At 35.2% G+C, this 22,533-nt stretch overlaps 1 protein-coding gene across 1 annotated transcript; it reads left to right on the top strand.

Annotated features, from left to right (window-relative positions):
- The first annotated feature begins 882 nt into the window (after positions 1-882).
- Positions 883-22,156, top strand: rgmb (repulsive guidance molecule BMP co-receptor b). Its single transcript, NM_001001727.3, has 3 exons — positions 883-1,355; positions 14,205-14,728; positions 19,045-22,156. The coding sequence occupies exons 1-3, from the start codon at positions 1,250-1,252 to the stop codon at positions 19,723-19,725; spliced, it is 1,311 nt and encodes a 436-aa protein (NP_001001727.1). The 5' UTR covers positions 883-1,249; the 3' UTR covers positions 19,726-22,156.
- Positions 22,157-22,533: the final 377 nt, after the last annotated feature.

Genomic DNA, 22,533 nt, shown 5'->3' with positions numbered 1-22,533 from the left:
TTTTTTTTTAGAATGTCTATAAACATTTTTTTTAATAAATTTATCATAGTATGTGCAGTAATGGGTTAAATTTCAAGCAAGAAAAAAAAAGAAAAGAAAGATGTGCTAGATCCCATTGAACTGCTTCTTCTCACACAGTACATGGAGACTTTTTCCTCACCTACTGGAAGAAGGCTTTATGACAGCTCATGTTAAATAAACAACTGGGCTTTATAAAGTGAATACCAATTCAAAACAAATGCAGACAATCACCAGATTACAGTGTATAGTTTCTTGTGCATTCCACAATCAGACAAGCACTGATTCAGCATGTTTCATTGATGAAAACAAGCTCTGACAGATGGCAACAAACCTGGCAGGAGTAACACATCGACTGACAAAATCCAACATGTCTGTTATCTGAAGTGGCCTCATTGGCGTTTATTTAGAGAAATGCTTTATTAGCTCTTATAAACAATCCTCGAGTTTTCAGTTCATTTCACTTATCTAATGAAAATTTTTTATTTTGTATTAATTATTATTTTTTTCTTCTAATTCTTATAATTGCAAATAATCAAGATTTTGTGGTTGATTTCATTCATCTATTTATAAGTTTAAATTATAAAGAAAAACAAAGAATGCATTATAAATATTTTTTTAATTATGTTTAATGATTTAGCAATGTACTGAGATGTTGGTATAACAACATCTAGCCCTCAAACCCTGTCTTTTTGGTTTATTATTATTGTTATCCTCAAATCCATAAAGGAAACAAAACACTGCATCTATTTTTCTCTCTGCTGAAAGTGAGAGCTCTGTCAATCTGCGGCTGGGGGTGTATGGTTAAGGGCGGAGCTTGTGCGTCGGCGTGGGCGGGGTTTCCGCTAAACTCTGGGTTAGGTTGATTCCCTATCGATCACTGGGGAAAGACGGGGCTAGATTTCCTTGTGGCGGAGAAATCTGATGTGTAGGCTACATAAATCGGGCGATCGCGGGGCGCAGATTAATTCTAGCACGTTAACTGATTTATTTTGTACTGGATCTCTTCGGCGGCAGACGAATACAAGTTAAGTTCTTTTTTTTCCAGGAAGAAGTGTTCTGGATCGGACTTGCCAAAATCGCTACTTTGTTTCTCTCATGGACGGTGCGCGTTACCTTAAAGTAGCCGCGTCTTAACAGAGTTACGCATCCCTCCGGTACGCGAAGTTGCGAGAAGCGAGGCCCGATCTGTTGACCCGTGGAGTACTCTTGAGTCTCTCTGAATGGATGGATGGGTATGGGGAGAGCAGGATCTTACTACCCCGGGGCTGAGCGCCTCATCTCTCCGGTACTACATCTACTAGTGCTGTGCACCCTCTCCTCCCTCACTCCCATAGGTAAACACGCTCTTACACTTTTAAGACTGAGCACAAGCTTCGTTTAATGGAAACTAGTGGATTAAACATTTAAAATACGCATTTAGGAGGTGTTTATGTCTCGTTTGTGTGTGTGTGTGTGTATATATATATATATATATATATATATATATATATATATATATAAATATATATATATATATAATATATATATATATATATATATATATATATATATATATATATATATATATATATATATATATATATATATATATATATATACAGTATAAAATACTGTTTGTGTTTTGAGTTATGGCAGTGCTGGTTAAGATTCTTTTATATAAAAAGAAGAATGTCGTTTTTTAGTTCTTTGTGTTTTACAGTTTTCTTCATCCGTGTCTCTTATTGCACACTTATTGTACCTTTATCTCCAATAAATGTAGTGTATTGATCTACGCATCCTTATTGGGCTTCACTGGATTGGTTGCTTTTTCAATGGAAATTAAATATTTATGAGTGATCATATTATGAATTAATTTTACCTTTTATTCCTTCGTGGTTGTTTTATTCTGAATTAATTTTTTTGTTGTTTTAATAATGACAGACTGTTTGATTGAGATTGGTGTGATTATATTTATTTTCATCCATTTTACTTTAGTTATTTATTCATTTAGGTTTTTCATGCGTTAACAAATGTTCCAATATCTATCTATCTATCTATCTATCTATCTATCTATCTATCTATCTATCTATCTATCTATCTATCTATCTATCTATCTATCTATCTATCTATCAAAATTTAGTTAGTTTGCTGTTTTTGAGCAGTTTAAACTGGTGTTAATTGCTTTTGTGGGAAAATGTGTTGGCTTCTGATCGGGAGACTGTGAATTCTACACATTTGGTGCCCTGTTTTCATTTGGCACCTTGTCAAGTGCTCCACTTTGGGTGTCCTGGCCGTAGACTGTGTTAGTGCCATTGTGAATTAAGAGGATATGGAATGCTGCTGGGTGTCCATTGAGCAGTCACACCTTCATAATTAATTTACCATGGACCCCGGGCAGTCCGATATTACGCACTTTATTATTCTTGTGGGCAAAATATTAAATGACTCCACTTAAATCTGCATATTAGTATCAAACTTAATCTGAGAAGAGATTTAAAATAAAGTAAACGATTTGTGATATTATTTGAAAAAGTTTGTAAGCCATTGTGCCTTTTGTGCTTTTTTAAAAATGAGTAACGCTTACGTCTTTTACAGCTGTGCATTTTTGTCAGTACATTAAAGTTTTAATTTAATGTAAGATATCTGATGTTTTTATTTCCACATCTTATGTTAGGTAATCTAATTTGGTGAGGAAATAATATGAAATGTAAGATGCATAGAGTCATTTTTAAATAACTGCATGCTTGCTGTTCTTTGATTTTATCTCTGGCTATTAAATCTGGCTGTGTCGTCTCTCAATTGCTTAGTTTAGTCCCAAATATACATCTACCCCTTGGTGATATTTGATTGGATTATAATCTTGGCAGAAGCGAGAGAAGGTTGCAGCTGTTCAGTTTCTTTCTTTTTTTGTCCTTTCTCTCTCTGCCTTTTCTCATGTCTGCAATGGTGCTTTATCGTTAAGAGATTGTCAGACTTTACAGACGACCTGTAAAAAGCTGCTTTTTAAACTTGTTTAATAGACACTTTTATTTCAGCTTTGATAAATCTTACTGCTAAATTACTTACTGCTTCTTTTTTATTTTGTTATGGATATGAAGTCACAAAAATGGAACAAAAGGAGCAGTCCAACTAGCGTATTAAAGCAGATTACAGAGTCTGAGCCCTGAATTTGAGGCTGGAGATGTCATTGAGTCTGCTTTCTCCATATCTTCACGTTGACTCCTGGAGAAGGCGTGGGTCTGTTGACCTCTCTGCCCTGGCCAAATTCCACATCTTGAAATTTCACTCCGCACACACTCTTTGGGCCCCTCTTCAGCTGAGAATGGCTGGCCACCCTGAGAAAATATTTCCAACGACTTAATAGCAACAAGGGTGTGCACTGTGCTAGAAAAGGAGACGGATCACCCCAACAGCAGGATTGCAGAACTGAACTGAGCCAGTGAAACAAACACTGCTTTTTCCATCCCTTTTTTTTGTTTGTTTTTTGTTTTTGTTTTTCATCTATAATGACTTTGGTTTGAATTTTGATTTCTATATCTATTAAGCTATTTTTTTTTTAAAGTAAAGGTGAATTGCATTTTTTTTAATTAGAGATTAATTTATTAAGGTTTATAGATCTTTTAAAATATGGATATTTTCCATTAAGATTGAGTAAATGATTAGTTCCGTAGATTTCAGTTATGTGCTTTTTTTTTTTTTCTTTCCACATTAGCTGTAGACCCGGAATGTGAGACAATTCAGATTTTAGGCTTAACATTTGTCAGGACACTGAGACATTCTAACACAAAGTGTGATTCCCGTCCCTCCCACCCCCCATTTGTCTGCTAGGGCTAGCATAGGATCTGCTGCCCCCAACTGGGGTCCCCAAGACAGGGGTTTACATTTTTTTTTTATAGATTTTACAGATCCCCAGATATGATAATAACTATACATATAAAATACATATGTGTTTTTTGCACAAAGACCCAATTAGGACTGTCAAAAATAGTATTATAATAATGTTTGGTAAAAAAATGTCCAAGAAAGGTTTCTGACCATTGTAGTACTACTAGATTTAATCAAAGTGGTGTTATTAATCCAATAAGCTTTTCTTTTCATTTATTGACTAATTATTTGAATTGTTAATCTGTGTATTATTATTATTATTATTATTATTATTATTATTATTATTATTATTATTATCATTATTATTATTATTATTATTATTTGTGTATTAGATTTTTAATATTTTTTATATTTGTCTTTGTATTTATTATATTTTTACTTTTTTTTCTTATTTTCATATCTTTACATTGAATGCTTAGCATTCCTTTAGCAGTCCCATCTCGCCAAACTGCAGTTTGAATGAAATGTTTTTTTGCAAAGACTTAGAACTGAGGGCTTTCATTGGTATTAATGTTTCCATTAAGCATTTTTTAAATATGGGAAAGTAATAGGTTATAGAATATTAAAATGTTTATTAACAATGGTTATTTTAAGAACTTTTTACCTAATGTTTCTTTTAAAAACTTTCTATTACTACTGTAGCATTCTAACACCGACTTCAGTATAAACGAAAAATCAGTCTATTGGTTCTTTTCCATGTCATTGGTTCTTCTAAATCCCTCTTTTTGAGGTTATTACTGGGCATTCAATTGCAATGGGTCACTTACAGCAAGTTTTAAGGGAGATGTCAGGTGACGAGATAATTGCATTTCAAAAAGCGACCAGCAAAATCAACTCACATGCAGCACTGCTGTGAATTGGATTACGTTGGGGTGGCAGATTTACCGCTTAAGTCTAAATGTTTACACATGTGCTGTGCCCTTTACATTCAAATGACACATAATTCCTAGCAAAATATCACGGGTTAAAAAACAGACAAACCTAACACCTCACAGCAAGCGTCTGAGAGGAACAATAGAGGCACATGCGTTTGATGGGCGACGGGGTCACATATGGCCAGTGGGCCTCCATGAAAAGCCTCTCTGTTTCTCTGCGATATGTAGGACATACCTACCTAATGTGGTTAAATTTGCAGCACAGCCTTTGTCGTTTCATACCTTTGCCCGTTTACCCGGGTCAGTTTTGAAGCAAGCCGCTGTTTGTTCATCCTGCAATATTACTTGCTGTGCATCTGCGTTGAGCATCCGCTCAGACTATAAATGGGAATGTGCCGGAGATGGCTTTGTCTTGCATGCCTTGCCAAGTATTTGAGTTTTGTGTTCTGGTACAGATGTCACTGGAGCCTTGCCTGATAAAACACAGCGGGAGGTGGATGGATGTGAGCGGGGACTGCCTCTTTTCCTCTCTCCTCCAGCCAATGTCTTTGTAGCACAACATCAACATGGCTTCAGCCCGGCTACCGTATTGTCTTACAGCCTGTTACTGAAACACAATCTAGGCCGTGCTTTGTCATGCCTCCTTCTCCTCGTGGATCGGCTGATCCGCTACAGCACTCTGTGCGGCAGCGCGTCATCTGATAATCAAATCAGATGCATTTGAATCCGCTGCGGTCGGAGTTATTGGCGTGGCAGGCAGAAATGGGTGGCCCTGACTGTGTAAGATAGAGTCATCACAAGCGTGTTAATGGAGAGGCTGCAGCTGATATCAGATTAGGACGGCCTCTCTCTAAGCTAATGCAATTGGGCCGCACTCAAAAGTGAGGCATTAAGACTCTAAGTGATGCAGTGTGGAGACTGTTGTCCTTTTCTGGGAGATGTTGTTCAGCTCGGTCCGTGCCATTGGTGGCTAATTGGAGGCGGCGCATGACATGACCAGATCCTGGGTGTATTTTACTTATGTGTATGTGTATGTGTATGTGTGTGTGTGTGTGTGTGTGTGTGTGTGTGTGTGTGTGTGTGTGTGTGTGTGTGTGTGTGTGTGTGTGTGTGTGTGTGTGTGTGTGTGTGTGTGTGTGTGTGTGTGTGCGCGTGCGTGTGTGTGTGTGTTTGTGTAATAGGGCTGGGGCTTGGTTGATTTCCTGTTTTGATGAACTGATGTTCATCTTCAAATCCTAAGAATGAATAGTTCTTGGCTGGTTCACACTAAGAATGTAAATAGGGCTGGTATGACAAAATTATCATATTCCAATAACAATATATACATCACGGTATATTAAATCATGAAATACTAATACCAAATTTAAAATAGTTATGTTAGCCACAGATTTTAAATAATGTGTTAAATTAAGCCAAGTATATTTGTGTGTGTGTGTGTGTGTGTGTGTGTGTGTGTGTGTGTGTGTGTGTGTGTGTGTGTGTGTGTGTGTGTGCATGTATGTATATACACAGTTGTAGTCAGAATTATTAGCCCTCCTATTATTTGTTTATTTTTTTTTTATATTTTGCAAATGATGTTTAACAGAGTTTAACAGAAAATTTTCACAGTATGTCTGATATGTTTTCTTCCGGAGAAAGTCCCATTTGTTTTATTTCAGCTAGAATAAAAGCAATGTTTTATTTTTAAAAAAACATTTTAAGGTCAAAATTGCTATCGGATATAGCACAGTGCTCATTCAGTAAAAGGACAGCTAGACAGTTTTAAGTCTTGATGTGAATGTGCCTAATGTTGTAATGTGATAAAATTTCACACACTCTAGCACAATGAGTTGAAATGAAAGCCAAATGGGAATTAAGCCAAAACTGTGATTGTCTTGTGCATTCTGTCATTGAAGCACGATTCTATAATCAGTAGTAAATCTCCTCTGAAGGCCAGAGGGGGCTCTCTATATTTCAAACACTCAACTACAGTTTGAAGTAAAACATGTTTTTAAGTAAGGTGCATCTATTATCATTACATACTTTTCTATAGATGTAAATGTAGCATTTACTACTCAGAGCCATGCTTACAGGGGTAGTTCACCCAAAGGTCAAGTCATCCAAGATGTAGATCACATTTGTTTTTTCTTCTGTAGAACATTAACAAAGATTTTTTTGCTAAATGAGTCTTATAATTGCAGTGAATGGTTATAGGCTTTTTAGATTAAAAATAAACACAGAGTCCAAATCACTAGCCAAGAGGAAATAAAAAAAGGTCTTGTTAAGTACAACGATCTGTCCATGTAAGAAATTGGACGTTTATTTACAATTTTATTTGTAATCTACAGCCTGGTCAAACGGTTTCTCAGCGCATGTGCGACTGTAGTCTAATGGTAGTCTGGTTAGGCAGGGGCCGGTTTAAGGGTGCTTTCACACTTGGTTCATTTGCCTGGACTGTACCCAAGTTCAATTGTCTCCCCTTGCCACCGCCTCAGTTGGTTTGTGTTTATATTGTCTTTGGGTGCTTTTACACTTGGTTCTTTTGCCTGGACCGTACCCAAGTTCGATTGTTCCCCCTTGCCACCTCCTCGGTTGGTTTGTGTTCACACTGTCTTTTTTCCTTCTGAACTCTGGTACGCTTGCGTCATCGAGCTGCTGTTTTGTTTACGGCCGTTGCTAGGTGATGGTCACGAAAGCAAGCGCCGAAATTGAAAGACGTCCGCACATCGCAGTCATTCTGCTTTAACTGAAGCTTTTGGTTTTGGAACATGACACAGACACACACACTCACGAACAAATGTTTTGAAAACCATAGTTTGTTGTACAGTTGGCGGTTCACTTCCGTTATTTGGTACCATTGCATTCACATCAGAAGTGAACTGTACCAGAGTTCGAATGAACCGTACCCCAGATCACCTCTTTCAGGCGGACTCAGGTACGATTAACGGGTTCACACCCGAGTATAGAAGACACGTTCACACTAGCTAAATGTTCTGTACTATGACCTTAAATAAACCCAGGTGCGGACCAAAAGTGCTAGTGTGAAAGCACCCATTATTCTTTTTGAACCCCGGTACGCTTGCGTCATGGAGCTGCCTTTTTTTACGACCGTTGCTAGGTGACGGTTACGAAAGCAAGCGCCGAAATTGAAAGATACCTGCACATCGCGGTCATTCTGCTTTTACTGAAGCTTTTGGTTTTGAACATACAGAAAGCGACTCACGTCTATCTGCCACAAAAATGTTAGAAACATTCAGAACATCACACAGTGTCTGCAGGAGCTGTTTTTGGAGGACACAACCAGACATCACTATGTATCACTGTGTTTGCTCTGACCAAAAGTGCTAATAAGAAAGCACCCTAAGATTCTGATGGTGTAGAAGCCTTGGATAAACATACCATGGTGTCACTGTTTTGTGATTACTACTCTAAAATGTTTTTTTTTAAATGTCTGGATAAAAAAACTACTCTTTTTTTTCTCATTGAATACAGTATATTTTATTAAAAAAAAATTTGGAGTATTTTGGAAAAATAAACATGTCAGGCTAAATAATTGTCTTCAATAATGTAAAAAACAACTTGAAAATGCATTTTTAGATATTATTCTTTTCTTTGGATATACAGAAAGCCACTGCACTGTTCAGGTCTATAGCATGTTTTTATGTTGGTTTATAAGCGATTGCTGATTAGATGTTTCCTGAATAGTGGGCTAACCAGCATCTTTTGCTCCAGAGGGTTCTTTTCTGCTGTAGATACTGTTGACCAAAAAAACTAAATAAAATAGTTCTAAAAACATGTTTTAATACCTTGACTTTTCCAAACCACAATAAACCTTGAAACCAGATATCATCTGGTTGCTTTTGATAATAGCAAGACCAATCACCAATATATATCAACAAATTGCATGATCCAAGTGTGCATTTGTCGAATTCAGCATTTGATTTTTGGGTGAACTATCTCTTTAACTAAGAAGCTAATGAATAACAAGCTGTTGTTATTTTAGAATGATGTCTTCGATTTTATTATTGAGTGATTAAATTGTTTGCATTTTTCTGTGTAGAAAATGCTTTAGAAAACAATCATGCTGGAGATTTACAGTGGCTTTCTTGACAAAATGTGCATGACAATTGCCTTCATGTATTCAATGCACTGAAGCACCCATCATTTAACTTTTTAATTTGCAAAAAGCTATAACTACATGATCACAGACCCACATAACTCACAGCATATTCACAACAACTCATCAAAATAAATGTTAGGCTTCATTTTTTTTTCAGTTCAATTAAGGAAAAACAGAAAAGATTTCATTCACTGTAGTAAATAACAGTCATGCACTGTAAGTTTTTCATGTTTTGTGGTTCTTGATTTTAATTTTCCCTGTTTATTTATGCTTTTGAATTGCATTATGGGACCTTGAGCTTTCTTCTAAAAATGTTTAATCTGAAAAAATAACTTGATATGTAAAATGGAATATTAGCTGGGATGTTTTTGTATATTGCGGTACAAAATTCTTGTAATAAACTGCCAGTTAGCATGGGCCGGTATAAAATTCTGATTGTATGATTATGATGGCATTGGATAAAAATGTCAGGGTTTTTACGGTATTGTGAACACTGATCTAAAATATGTTCTTTTTAAATATCTGGATAAAAAACAATAACTATTCCCCTTTGAACGTAATATATTTGACTTAGAGATACATTTAAAATACTTTGAAATTATATGCAATAATAATTCAAATAAATCATTGACTTCTGCTGTTTTCTTTTTTATTTAAAATGGCATTTTCTTCTGCTGGAGATACTGTTGTCCTAAAAAACTAAACAAAAATTAAATAAAAAAAAAAAATAAAAAACTTACATATATCACAGGAACATTGTAAGAGAAAATTTGACTTGTAAGAGAAAACCTTGACTTTTCCAAGCTGTGGTATACCTTGAAAAAACAGTAATCGTGCCATGCTTACTGCCAGTACATTTTCTGTTCAACAGGCTTATTTTTCTGTATGTTATATTATTTCAAACCGCTAAAATATAAATAAATAAAAGTCACTTTGTTAAACTGTAGCAGTGGCGGATGCATGGGCAAAATGGGCGATCGCCCAGGGCGGCATCTTGCTGGCGGCGACACGGAAAGACAAAAAAAGAAAAAAAAAAATAGCTAAAGACGCTAGGGGCCATTCACATTTGGCATCTTTTGCACGTGCAAGTTTGTTATTCTCTATGTGCAACCGAAACAACACTGGTGAAAACAAATTGACGCATGTGCGCAGAAAGCTATTCCCCCGCACCTCACACATGCTGCCCCTTGATCCCGGTTGTTTACATGCACGCCGATATGCGTCAACATGCAAGTCGAAAAAACTAAAGTTTAAATAATAATAATAATATGATGATGATGATGATGATGATGATGATGATGGTGATGATACTTTGACTAAGCATAGCTGTGAGGCAGAAAGGAGGAATAATGAGTCCGGGAGGTAACTAAGACATCATAATATTAATTCTCCGCCATGAGTCAGGTCTAAGACAACAAATAATTCTATAAAACATGTATTTTTTGTATTCTTTATAACGGTCATAATTAATATTTATGCAAAAGTTTTAGAATATTACTATAGCTGTGTCTTTACATTGTTTTTCAGTTACATTTAGGGTTAATTCACGTTATTTTTTTAGAATAATAGCTGTTTCATAATAATAATAATAATAATTGCAGCAAATAATCAACAAATAGTTATATATATATATATATATATATATATATATATATATATATATATATATATATATATATATATATATATATATATATATATATATATATTCAGATTCAGATTCAATTTATTTGTCACTACACTTTCGTATAGCGAGATTGGACCCCCCAGACCATACACAAAACATCACAAACAACTTTTCAGGGGAGACAGAAACGAAGAAAGATACATTTGGACAGTTAGGCTAAAAAACACCCCCTATATATATATATATATATATATATATATATATATATATATATATATATATATATATATATAGTTAAATGTATGTACAATATTTATTTCAAATGTTTATATTTAAAATACGTATCTAAATATATAAAAAAATCACCCACATATTGTCTTCATTTCTTGGTGGACGGGGGAAGGGTTTGGAGTGGTTTTGCCCAGGGTGTCATTAAAACTAGAACCGCCACTGAACTACAGAGGTGGATTTTTAAGATGAAATTTCGACAGCAGTGATGAACATCCCATAATGCAATTCACAAACTGTAAAACACTTGTGTATCACAAAAAATGGAAACTGTTGATTAACAGTTATTTTTTTCTAGAGTGTAGGATTCCTAACACTGTTTTTAAAAACTATAGATGCTAAAACAGGAAGTGTACTGCATATTAATTATAATCGTACTTAACCTACATTTCAAAATGTAAAGCTTGTGTGTAAATAGATTTTAAAGCTTGTTTTTAAGCCACAGTTAAACTCTTTATAAATGTTAATTAGATGCATAATGTTTTTGTAAAGAACTAATTTGGGTAGAAACATTAACATTCCAATGATTAAAACATAAATAGTTCAAACACAGATCATTCATTTGAAGCGTTAACATAATAGCATTTCCATTTATAGAAGTTTACAACAAAAGGTTAAAGATTTTTTGGTTCTTGAGAAAAATTAACATGTTCTGCACCAGATATGAAGTATAACCAAGCCAATTAATAGCAACTAAATCTGAATCGAGATTACAAGGGACTTAAATCACAAGCTTGTGCATCAAACTAAAACTGAAAGAGGAAATTTGTTCCAGTACCCATCCCTAGAACAAAACCATACAAGTTTTATTGGAACGTGTACAAGTGAAGCATGTAGCATTCAAAGAAAACACTTTTAATTGTTACCCTGAGTCCACACCCTAATGACACTTGAGGAGATAAATAGTTGCGTGTAGTCTTAGACTGCCACAACACAATTTTTCTTTTCTTTTTTTGCTTACAAACACATGTGCGATCAGCAGACAAGCCCTCCTGTGTTTTTCTCATTTGAAGTGCCGTTTTATTTGAGTTTATTGTGGCCATAAGCATTCTCCTTTGTAGATAACAGGAGATTTCACACACTTGTTGAGCCGACTGTTAATGTTTCTTGAGCATAATGTAAAACACACATGGAGTTCATGCTAGCACACCTTATAATGTTTAAGCAGTTTAAACTGGTTTATTACTCGAGTCACAACAATAGGTGGTAGAAGATTCTGGCTTGCATTTGTGCGCCTTTGTTCATAGTTTATAAGCTCGACTGGTTAAGACAGGATTCTTTAAAAAAAAAAAAGTTTAAGTAAAACAGGTGCCCAGTTCATAAAAATGCATGTGTGCTGATTTCACAAGGTTTTGAAACATTTTGTATACCATTTAAATTAAACATCAAAGCAAACACTTTAGAATACACACATATCTTAAATGCAATAACTAAAAATTGTGTGTAATGTTATCATCAAGTGAAACATAATAACAGAGAAGTGCACTGAAAACAGAAATGAGCAAAACATTTGCTATTTAGAACATTGAAAACCAATACAAAGAGATTGTAACACATTGAACATTTCAGTTTGAATAAAAACAAATGGTATTTTTCTTTTAAAATGTAATTGCTTATGTACAAACTAAACAAATTAATATTTACAGTAACATATTTATTAATCATTTTAATGGCACTGTATGCTCTGCTTTTCTCCTACTTTTTGTAAACATACCACTTAAACAAGAGTAATTCTTTATAGTGAGCTTCATACTTCTGACTTGTGTTTACATTAAACTTGTGGCATAAAAGCTGCGGTGCAAGAACATTTGACCACTTACTTGACTGAGCCAAACACACAAGCGCTTTTCATGAGAATTTAAGCGTATACAGGTAACAAAAATAGCCTAAACTCAGACTCGGTTTCATAGAAAATTGTGATGCCTACTGAAAATATCAGAATTAATGCAGACTCATTCAATCAATTCTTTATTTTAGCTATATCTCTAGTAGATTTATCATTTTTATGAAACATTCTTACTTTGTACACCTTTGTAAATATTATTTTTACATTATTATTTATAGTCTTTTTTGTATTCATATATTAAACATTTCTTCAAAAATAAAAAAAAACAGGTCTCTAAAAATACATATATAAAAATTATAATTAAAATGTTGTGGATGTATAAGCAATCCAAACTAATTAACAAATATCAGATTATCAGGTAATTATTGACACTGTATCAGTCATTAGAACCAAAAGTCTTATTTGTAGTTTGTGTGGTTCATTTTATTTGTTTATTTGTTTATTTGTTTGATTGTTTGTGTGTATGTTGTTATATTTATGTAAACACTTAGTCAGAATTATCCCCCCTGTTTTTTTCCCCAATTTCTGTTGAAGGGAGCGGAAATTTTTTTCAACACACTTCTAAACACAATAGTTTTATTAACTCATTTCTAATAACTGGTTTATTTTATCTTTTTCATGATGGCAGTAAATAATTTTCAAGACACTTCTATACAGCTTAAAGTGACATTTAAAGGCTTAACTATGTTAATTAGGTTAACTAGGCAGGTTAGGGTAATTAGGCAAGTTATTGTACAATGATGGTTTGTTTTGTAGACTATTGAGAAAAAAAATTGCTTAAAGGGGCTTATAATTTTGACCATAAAATCGCTTTTAAAAATGTAAAAGCTGTTTTTATTCTAGCCAAAATGAAACATAAGTCTTTCTCCAGAAGAAAAAACATATTAGACATAATGTGAAAATTGTTTGCTCTGTTAAACGTAGTTTAGGAAATATTAAAAAAAAGGAAACAAAAAACATTCAAAGAGGGTTAATAATTCTGACTTCAACCTTATATGTTCACCTTAAGAAGAGTTGTTTCTATACATATCAGTTAATCGATCAACCAAAACAATAAAAAACACCATACTATGGTCACAAGCTATGAAAAACATTTCCTTTCCATTCATTAAATAAAAACGCTTACACAAGTGTACAAACTTCAAGACTAGCTATTGATATACATTTCAAAATGTGTAGCCCAATTAATATAAATATCAAGCACCATTAAAAATTGCAGAGACTTTTATCTCAGTATGTTGATGTACTTGAAACGGATTAATCTCTGCTTGCAAAACAAACACTGCAAATTTTGATATCACGTGGACAAAGTGCTTTACATAAACTAGAATAAAAGAAACAAGAAAGTACAAACAACAAAGAATAAAATGATTAAAATGATCTGATAATAGTGTGATCTGTTTTCAGTCTTGACATGGACAGTATTATTAGTAATTAATCAATGATTAAATGTAAAATAATATATCGCAACATTAACATGCATCGATATTTGGTACCCCTGATGTTCAATATTAAAAACTGCTTTTATGTATTTGAGTCGCATTAAGCTGCATTTTAAAAAAAGCTTCTTTTTTTTTTTGTCAGGTGAGAGTCAGGTTCAGACTCCTCAGTGCCGCATCCAGAAGTGCACTACCGACTTCGTTTCTCTGACGTCCCATCTGAACCCATCACTGGATGGCTTTGATACGGAGTTCTGCAAGGCGCTGCGAGCCTATTCGGCCTGTACGCAGCGTACTGCCAAGAGCTGCAGGGGGAACCTGGTCTTCCACTCCGCCATGCTGGGCATCACTGACCTTATGAGCCAGAGGAACTGCTCCAAAGACGGGCCCACGTCCTCCACCCATCCCGTCATCCCTATCGAGCCTTGCAACTATCACAGCCGGCATCACCACCACGTGTCGCGGTTCGGGACGGGGGTGCCCGAACACCCTCGTCTGATGTACCTGTTCTGTGGCCTGTTCGGGGACCCTCATCTTAGGACTTTTAAAGACCAGTTTCAAACATGTAAAGTTGAAGGGGCTTGGCCTCTCATTGATAACAACTACCTGTCAGTGCAGGTCACTAATGTTCCAGTGGTTTATGGATCCAGTGCCACAGCTACCAATAAGGTGAGTCGTTTTTTATAGTCTTTTTGTTTTGTTGGAAAAAGTTGATCAGATGGTCTGGACGTGTGACATAGCTATAAGGTTTGCAGGATTTGTAATTCAGTTGATTAAAAAAAAATAAATATTAAAATCTATACTGACACACTTTTTTTAGACATTTTTGACACACAAGATATGTTAATAGATAAAGGAAAGTCATTAAGGTTTGGAACATCATGAAATTTTATACTGAAATAGTTTACTGTTCCTTTAAAATGTTAAGTTATTGCAAAGCATTCTGGCTGTTGTCTAAAACTATAAAATAGTTTAAATGAAATTGGAATTAATGTAAAGATAACTCATTTCTAATAACTGATTTCTTTTATCTTTGCCATGATGACATTAAATAGTATTTCATTAGATGTTTTTCAAAACACTTCTGTACAGCTTAAAGTAACATTTAAAGGCTTAACTAGGTTAATTAGCTTAACAAGGCAGGTTAGGGTAATTAGACAAGTCAATGCATGTCGATGGTTTGTTCTGTAGACTATCAAAAAAAAAAATATAGCTTAAAGGAGCTAATAAATTTGACCTTAAAATGGGTCATAGACATTAGATGTTGCCTACCCTGTTGATGTCTATTGGAAGGAATGCGTCAATAGAGCCGCCATTTTAGTACAGGGTAAGGCTACTTTGAAATGAATGCGGGACCAAGCTGCAGTGGAGAACTGTGGCCATCCAAAGCCAGATATATATATAAATATACACATATATCTATGATCGGGAGTTTTCCCGGAGGTCGGTATGCAATTTTTTTTTTTTAAATAACGAAAAATTATAATTTTACATCACTTTTCCACAGTGACGGATGAATGACCGCAGGGGCATTCCTGACAAAAAGATGTGTTTGTGTGCATGAAAATTTACTATCCACCCTCCCTGTTAGATTTGATCTAATCTGTGTCCTAAAATGCACCTCCTCTGCTGCTTTCACTTCTCATACTGACGAAGGGAGCGATTCGTTTGTGAATGAATCTCCATTATGAACGACTCGTTCTCTTAGCCAACAATAATACAAGTTTCTGGCACCGCAGCATTTCTTTGTCATATTTCTTTTGCATTGTTTGCTGATTTTATTCAACAATATTAGTATGAGCCGAGTGTTTAGTGCGAGTTGTTACTACTTTGCCTCATGCAGTAAGAGACGGTATTATCATCAGTAACGTCACCTGTTTAGCACAAAAGTTAATAACATACAAAAACGTAAAAAACAAAATCTTACCTATGAAATGTTTTGCCTTTGTGCTATGTTTTCCTTGTTTGTTTGTTACTACACCAGTAGACAGCGCTTAAGTCCAGCATCTTCACGTAGTAACACTGTCTTGACTAGTGCAGTTGAATGACACTTGTCCTGGGAGCACTGTAAAAATGTGGTGGTGCTATTGACGCATGCTCAGGATGCCTAGTGTATATATAAATGAAAATAGGTTTTAAAAAAATAAAAAAACTGCTTTTATTCTATCCAAAATAAAACAAATAAGATTTTCTATAGAAGAAAAAATATTATCAGACATACTTTGAAAATTTCCTTGCTCTGTCAAACATCATTTAGGAAATATTTAAAAAGAAAAGAAATGCAAAGGAGAGCTAATAATTCTGACTTTAACTGTATATTAAACAGAATCAACTGTAAAACTTTTCAAGGATTATCTTGGTTTATGAATATAGTATACAATGTTGCATAATACGAAATGTAAAAATTTATTAAACCTGACTTTACCTGACAACAATGTAGGGAAAAAGGAGAGGCTTTACTTCACATTTTGTAAAAATTTCTCATAAAGTTGTCAACTGCGTGTAAATGAATAGCAAAAACAAACCTAAAAAAATTCATGAAAATCTTCAATTTTCTGCTGAAAACATTGTTCTAAAATCACAGCGTTCTGTGTTGTTTTAATCTTTATTTAAAGTGTATGATGTCTCTATACATGCTTATGTGGATAAGATTATCAGAAAGAGCCGCAGGCGGCAGATAAGACCAATAACATTCAACTTTGACCAAGCAGTCACAGGTGCAAGTTAAACAAAGCAAACAGCCATCATCTTGTGACTAACACTTGTGACCAACATGTCTGTGAAATTGTAACATCATTAATGGCTGGCTGTGGCCTGCAACACAGCATGACCCATTAAAGGTGATTTTGAAAGAAGCCTCTGTTTTTTTTTTGGGGTTTTTTTTTTCCCCAAGTGTGGCACTTACAGACAAACACTCGAAGCAGAGCCGTTTACAACAAACACAAAGCCATAAGTGCTAAATCAGAAGCATTTCTGTAATATGAAATAGCCGTAAATGATACAGCCTGCGTATGCAAGATATTTGCTATTTTTGTTGAGCTCATCATAGGACAGATGTGGCTTCAATGCTAAGTCTGGCTGCCAATGCTAATTACTGCTCATTTGACCCCTTGACCTTAAAGGTGGGGGAGCCATCATTAAACATTTGCAAGTAATTATTAACACACAGTGCTTAACTGAGGCCTTTTCAGCTGCCTCACCTTATGGCCAACTAGTCATCATTTTTCATCCTCATCCTGTGTACAAAGCTACTATTCATCCACCACTAATGTAACGCCACACTTCCTATTAGCCAGTGCTTTTGCTTCCCACAAGTCTTAGAGTTTCACAGCAACTGTAAGCTGACTGCATTTTATGGTTCACACTTGCAGAAAGGGTTTGCGTGTCTGTAAATATGTGTGAAAGTCTAAAGAACTGTACAAATCCAGATTTTCTTGTTTAATTCTCATTTTTTTCACGTGATTTGTGTTATTATATCAACACAAATTATATTAAGAAGTGCATTGTAATGTACAGATACACTGGAAATATGCTTTTTGTTGTGTGTGATGTTAAAAAATATTTCTCAGTTTGTTTATAAATCCTGACTGGACCAATATTGTATCGTCTGCTCAACTAATAATAGATATTTTGTTCCGCCAATAGGAAAATGGGAATTGTTTGGGGAAACAGATTTAAAGTGACTATGTTTTAAATGGACTGGTGTTTTTGTTGTCATTTAATATTTATGCTTTTCAGGTTAATCTTTGTTTTGATTTGTTATTGGGTCTCAAAAGTTATTTACAAACACAGTAGCTGTATGTTTTATTTTGCGGGAATATTATCCAACAATCTGAATAGCTGCCATATAATAATGAATAGTTTTGAAAAAAAATGAGATAAAATTTTTTTGTCAACTTAAACCATGTTTAAAGCATAGACTGTACGTTTCTAAACAATGCAAAAGAAGCTACAAGTAGGTGTGGCCAACTGTCATAATTTTGTTCACGCGTCATCACACGGACCGCGGGATGTCAAATAACGGCAAAGAAGTGGAGCAAGACATAACACTCGATGACAACGTTTCAGATTACTCTTTTATAGCCAAGAGTCAATCAATCTGTCTGATTCTGGAGTGCTTAACAGGTCTAAAGAAAATTATAAATGATAAGTAATCTTAAGGAAAACAAATACATTTACAAACATGGTATATAAGCATATGATTTTACTTACCTGGGAAGTGGAGGCAACTTGAACAATTTGTGAGCACGATTATGTGCACACAGCATGCTATTTTATCTGATAATTGCAGGAAATAATTCCGGCTAATCAGTCGGAATCAGCTGTGGTGACAAGACAGCGAGTAGCGAGACCTATTTAAGTTAAAAATTGCTAAAAGTTCTAAAATTAATAAAACTAATCTGAAATAAAAGATATTATTTTAAAAAACAAATACTATTTCAAATTTTGCAATAAATGCTATAATACTTACTATAATACAGAACTAATAATAATTCATTAACATCATCAAAAAACAATTGTAATTTTAAAAAAAGTTTGATAATTGTAAATAAGTGTTCATTCAGAATATGTCCACAGAAATCAAAATGCTTGCATGTATGTGGAGACAATTATGTCAATCAAAATGAATCAATTCTACTGATATCATAAAGGTCATAGAAAAAGCAGCAGCAGACCTAACATTTTCTAATAAAATGGACCAAACCTATTTATTTTATAGTACAGCAAACAGTTTGGTCATGGGGTTAAAGAATTAGTAGTGAATTTTTAAAATGGAAATGAATATAGCTTGATATTTTTTATACTTTATAAAGTATTAAAAGTAAATTCTGCACATGTACAGTATTTGTTCTGCACTCCTGCTTACCAAACCAAAAAGCCATGACGTTATACCCCTAAATGAATTGTCACAGTAAGATCAGTAAAACGCTCTAGATAGTAAATAGACTCTGTAGTCTAACTATGCTCTTTGTGCTTCTTTTAAGATCACAATAATCTTCAAACCATACCAAGAATGCACAGACCAGAAGGTCTACCAGGCCGTGACAGACGACCTTCCAGCCGCCTTCGTAGACGGCACCATCAGCGGAGGTGACAGTGAGACCCGCAGCATCTGGATCCTGGAGAAATCTCCCGGTCGGCATGTAGAAATCCACGCTGCGTACATCGGGGTCACCATCATCATACGCCAGCAGGGCCGTTACCTGACACTAGCTGTGCGGATGCCTGAGGAACTGGCCATGGCCTTTGATGAAACGCAGGACCTGCAGCTGTGCATGAACGGCTGCCCCACATCAGAGCGCATTGACCAGGAGGGACACCTCCAGCTGCCCGTGCTTGGCCTCCAGCAGGCTGGCTTTCAGCAGCAGCAGCAGCCCAGGGTGGAAGCCCAGAGAGGCGTCTTCACTCTTGAAAGTGCCTCCAGGAGGTGCAGGGACCAACTGGAGGTGAAGGACATCTATTTCCACTCCTGTGTGTTTGACCTGCTCACTACAGGAGATGCCAACTTCACCACTGCCGCCTACAATGCCCTGAAAGACATGGAGACACTGCATCCCAAAAAGGAGCGCTGGCAGATTTTCCCCAACTCGGCTTCCAGGCTGAGTCCTTTTTCATTGCTTCTCACTGCACTGCTGAGCAGCTTCCTTATCGCTGTGCTTTTATAATGCGTATCGTGTTTTGATAACTGTTTCGAAGAAGAAAAAAATGGCAGACAGTGTAAATAGTCAGTACTCTGGATAAAGAGTACTTTGTATATACTGTGTGTGTGTGTGGAGAATGAATGTTTGCAAACAAACCTTCGTTAGACTGTACATTTTGTGTAAATCAATTTTTCAAGATTGTAGATTTTTGTGAGGTGAATTTTTTGTCATGTGTTTGTCCTCAGGTGAGGAGATCTTATTGGAAGCACTTTATTTTTATTTTGTTTTCTTTTTTTGTTTGCAACTAGGAAACAGTGTTCAACGGAACCAGTGCTCATGTTTTGTGCTACAATCTGAGCTTTTTCTTTCATACATTTCTATGAGTCTCTACAGAAAAAAGGTACATACCTAACCATTTTGCTCTGTAGAACCGTGATAAATATTTTTAATAATGTGGCTGGCGTAGTGATTGTGTGATAGAGGTTTACAGAAGGATTACGTTGACTAGACTTTCACTTTGTCTGTATTTCTTTTTAATCTACTACTCAGTACTGTTGAGTAGTGTTGATCAGCAATTTGAAGAATTCAAGCAAACGCACAGGAAGGTTGAAGTGCACTTAATTCAGAAATCATCAACCATTTGAATTCTGTATTGGCAGTTAGGTTCTTTTATTAAAAAAGTGACAATCAAAATTATTTTTGCTTGGTAAAAACTACCTATTTTATGTAAAAACTAACAAAAAAAAATCACCAGTCCTAAAGAATTTTTAATGCCAGGTTCAGATTACATGATTTCTCCCTGATAAAATTGACAAAGAGAGTGATGTATGGAGTAGGCACCACTCCTCATCCACCATCCACTCATCCAACCTATCCCTTCTAGTAACAACTGTGATTCACAAACAACTTTCAGCCATTATGTTTAGTGTTCCTTAGACATTCTAAAGAGACATTCAAAATATTTTCAGTGCCCTTTGGTGGTTGGCTATAGGCATGGGGTAGACATTTTTTCTCCACAATGTCTGACTTTGAACCATAGGAGCAATGAAGGAAAGGTTTGAGTTCAGATGCCTTTGTTTGTTAACATTTACATTAGTCAGTAACAAGTTCTGCCTTCGCTGTGACATCATACATGCCTTTTAAATAGTCAAAATCACAACTAAAATGAACCAACACAACAGACAAAAACATTGTTTAGTCTGAACCTGGCATTAAAAAAACACCACAATAATATGCTAAAAGCTTTATCCGCTTTCAAACTAATTTCATAGTGAGCGTCTCTCATTGAGTGGACTAGAAAATGGACATTGCGTAAGTGGGCCACGTTTCATATAGTGACACGCAAGAAGATGCGGCAAGATAACATTTATTCCCTTTGTCAAACATTGACTATCTGCTCAAAAGTCTTAAGTTCCTCTCATTCTAGTTTTATCCTTAACCAAAGATATGATGCAGAAAACACACACACACACACACACACATATCAAAACTTTTGCCAGATGAACTGTGAGCTTCCCTATAGATTTGGTTTTGCCAAAGTCATGTTTAGCAAAGCCAGTGCCATAAAACAACTCAATTCATGAATTAAAGTCTGAGATATGTTCAGTGGAACGTTTGTTTGCCCTGTAAGCGTTTTAGCGGTTATTTCATCTGCCAGAAGTGCAACTTGAGCCGCAGTTCTTTAGCTGAATGCACATCAGCAGTGATTTCATTCAGAGAGCTTCAAAGCAAATGAAGGATATGCAGAAACACTTACGTTTGACTCTATTTGCTTTTGAGTGTGTGGCATTTGGCCTGATGGACGCTAAATTCATTCAATGAAATTGAATTGTATACCTTCTGGGCCTTACTGCTGAGGAAGCCATGCCAGCACTCCTGATCCGAACGTTTCTAAAACCAAGACTTGCTACTGTAGAGAGGCCATTGTTTAACTACTGCCAGTGCTGAAGAGCTGCTACAATACTGTGACAAGAGTAATCGATTGTATCTGGAACACTGGGACTTTCGTAGGCAGTGATCGGCCGCGTCCGAAACGGATCATTTTACTAAATCAGTGTACAGTTGGATTTTTGTTTGTTTGTTTGTTTGATCCTCTTAAAAAAACAGAACAAGGCATCAGAGTGCAATTGAGTAACTGCAAAGGAAAGCCTTCATCCTGTGTTTTTGCATTTCGCATTTGATCTTGTGAACTGTCTTACTTTTGTGAACTTTTTTTGTGAAGAGTGACTGCTCAGTGTTTATACCTAAATTATTTATGAAATATAGTGTCTTGTTAGAGAAGTTAAGCTCCATACTCTTGCTGTTGAAAAACGTTTAAGATGTGATTGTACTGCCATCTAGAGGGTCACCATTGTTACATCAGTGTTTTAGTATTGTACGGATGCTGTTTAAAAAAAAAACAAGAAAAAATGAAAAAACGTGTTATTTAAAACAATAAATGAAAAATACATCAAAACTCTGACTTTTGTATTGACAATTCCTGTTGTGATTAGATCATTAATCATCTATAAACATTACAGCACATTTAGCCCTACAAAAAGTACCATAGCACAACAGTAAATCAGATATGTAAACATCCATATCCATCATATTCATTCCAAATCCTAGGGTCAGAAAAACTTTTATTTAGTTATTTAGTATTATTTAAAAAAGAATAAAGAATACATTACATTGATCAAAAATAACAGTAAAATCATTTTAAATGTTTTAAAAATAAGATTTAATCAGTGAGATTTATTTTATTTTTCATGAGCCTATTAAACTGATTTTAAAAATGACATTAAAGATACAATTGTATTTCAAGAGTCAAATACAAGAAATTGACAATTTTAT

Source organism: Danio rerio, chromosome 5 (genome assembly GCF_052040795.2).
Source record: "Danio rerio strain M-AB ecotype USA chromosome 5, GRCz13ab, whole genome shotgun sequence".
Taxonomy (NCBI): domain Eukaryota; kingdom Metazoa; phylum Chordata; class Actinopteri; order Cypriniformes; family Danionidae; genus Danio; species Danio rerio.
The sequence above is the reverse complement of the archived record's forward strand: the minus strand, read 5'-3'. Positions and strand labels throughout refer to the sequence as shown.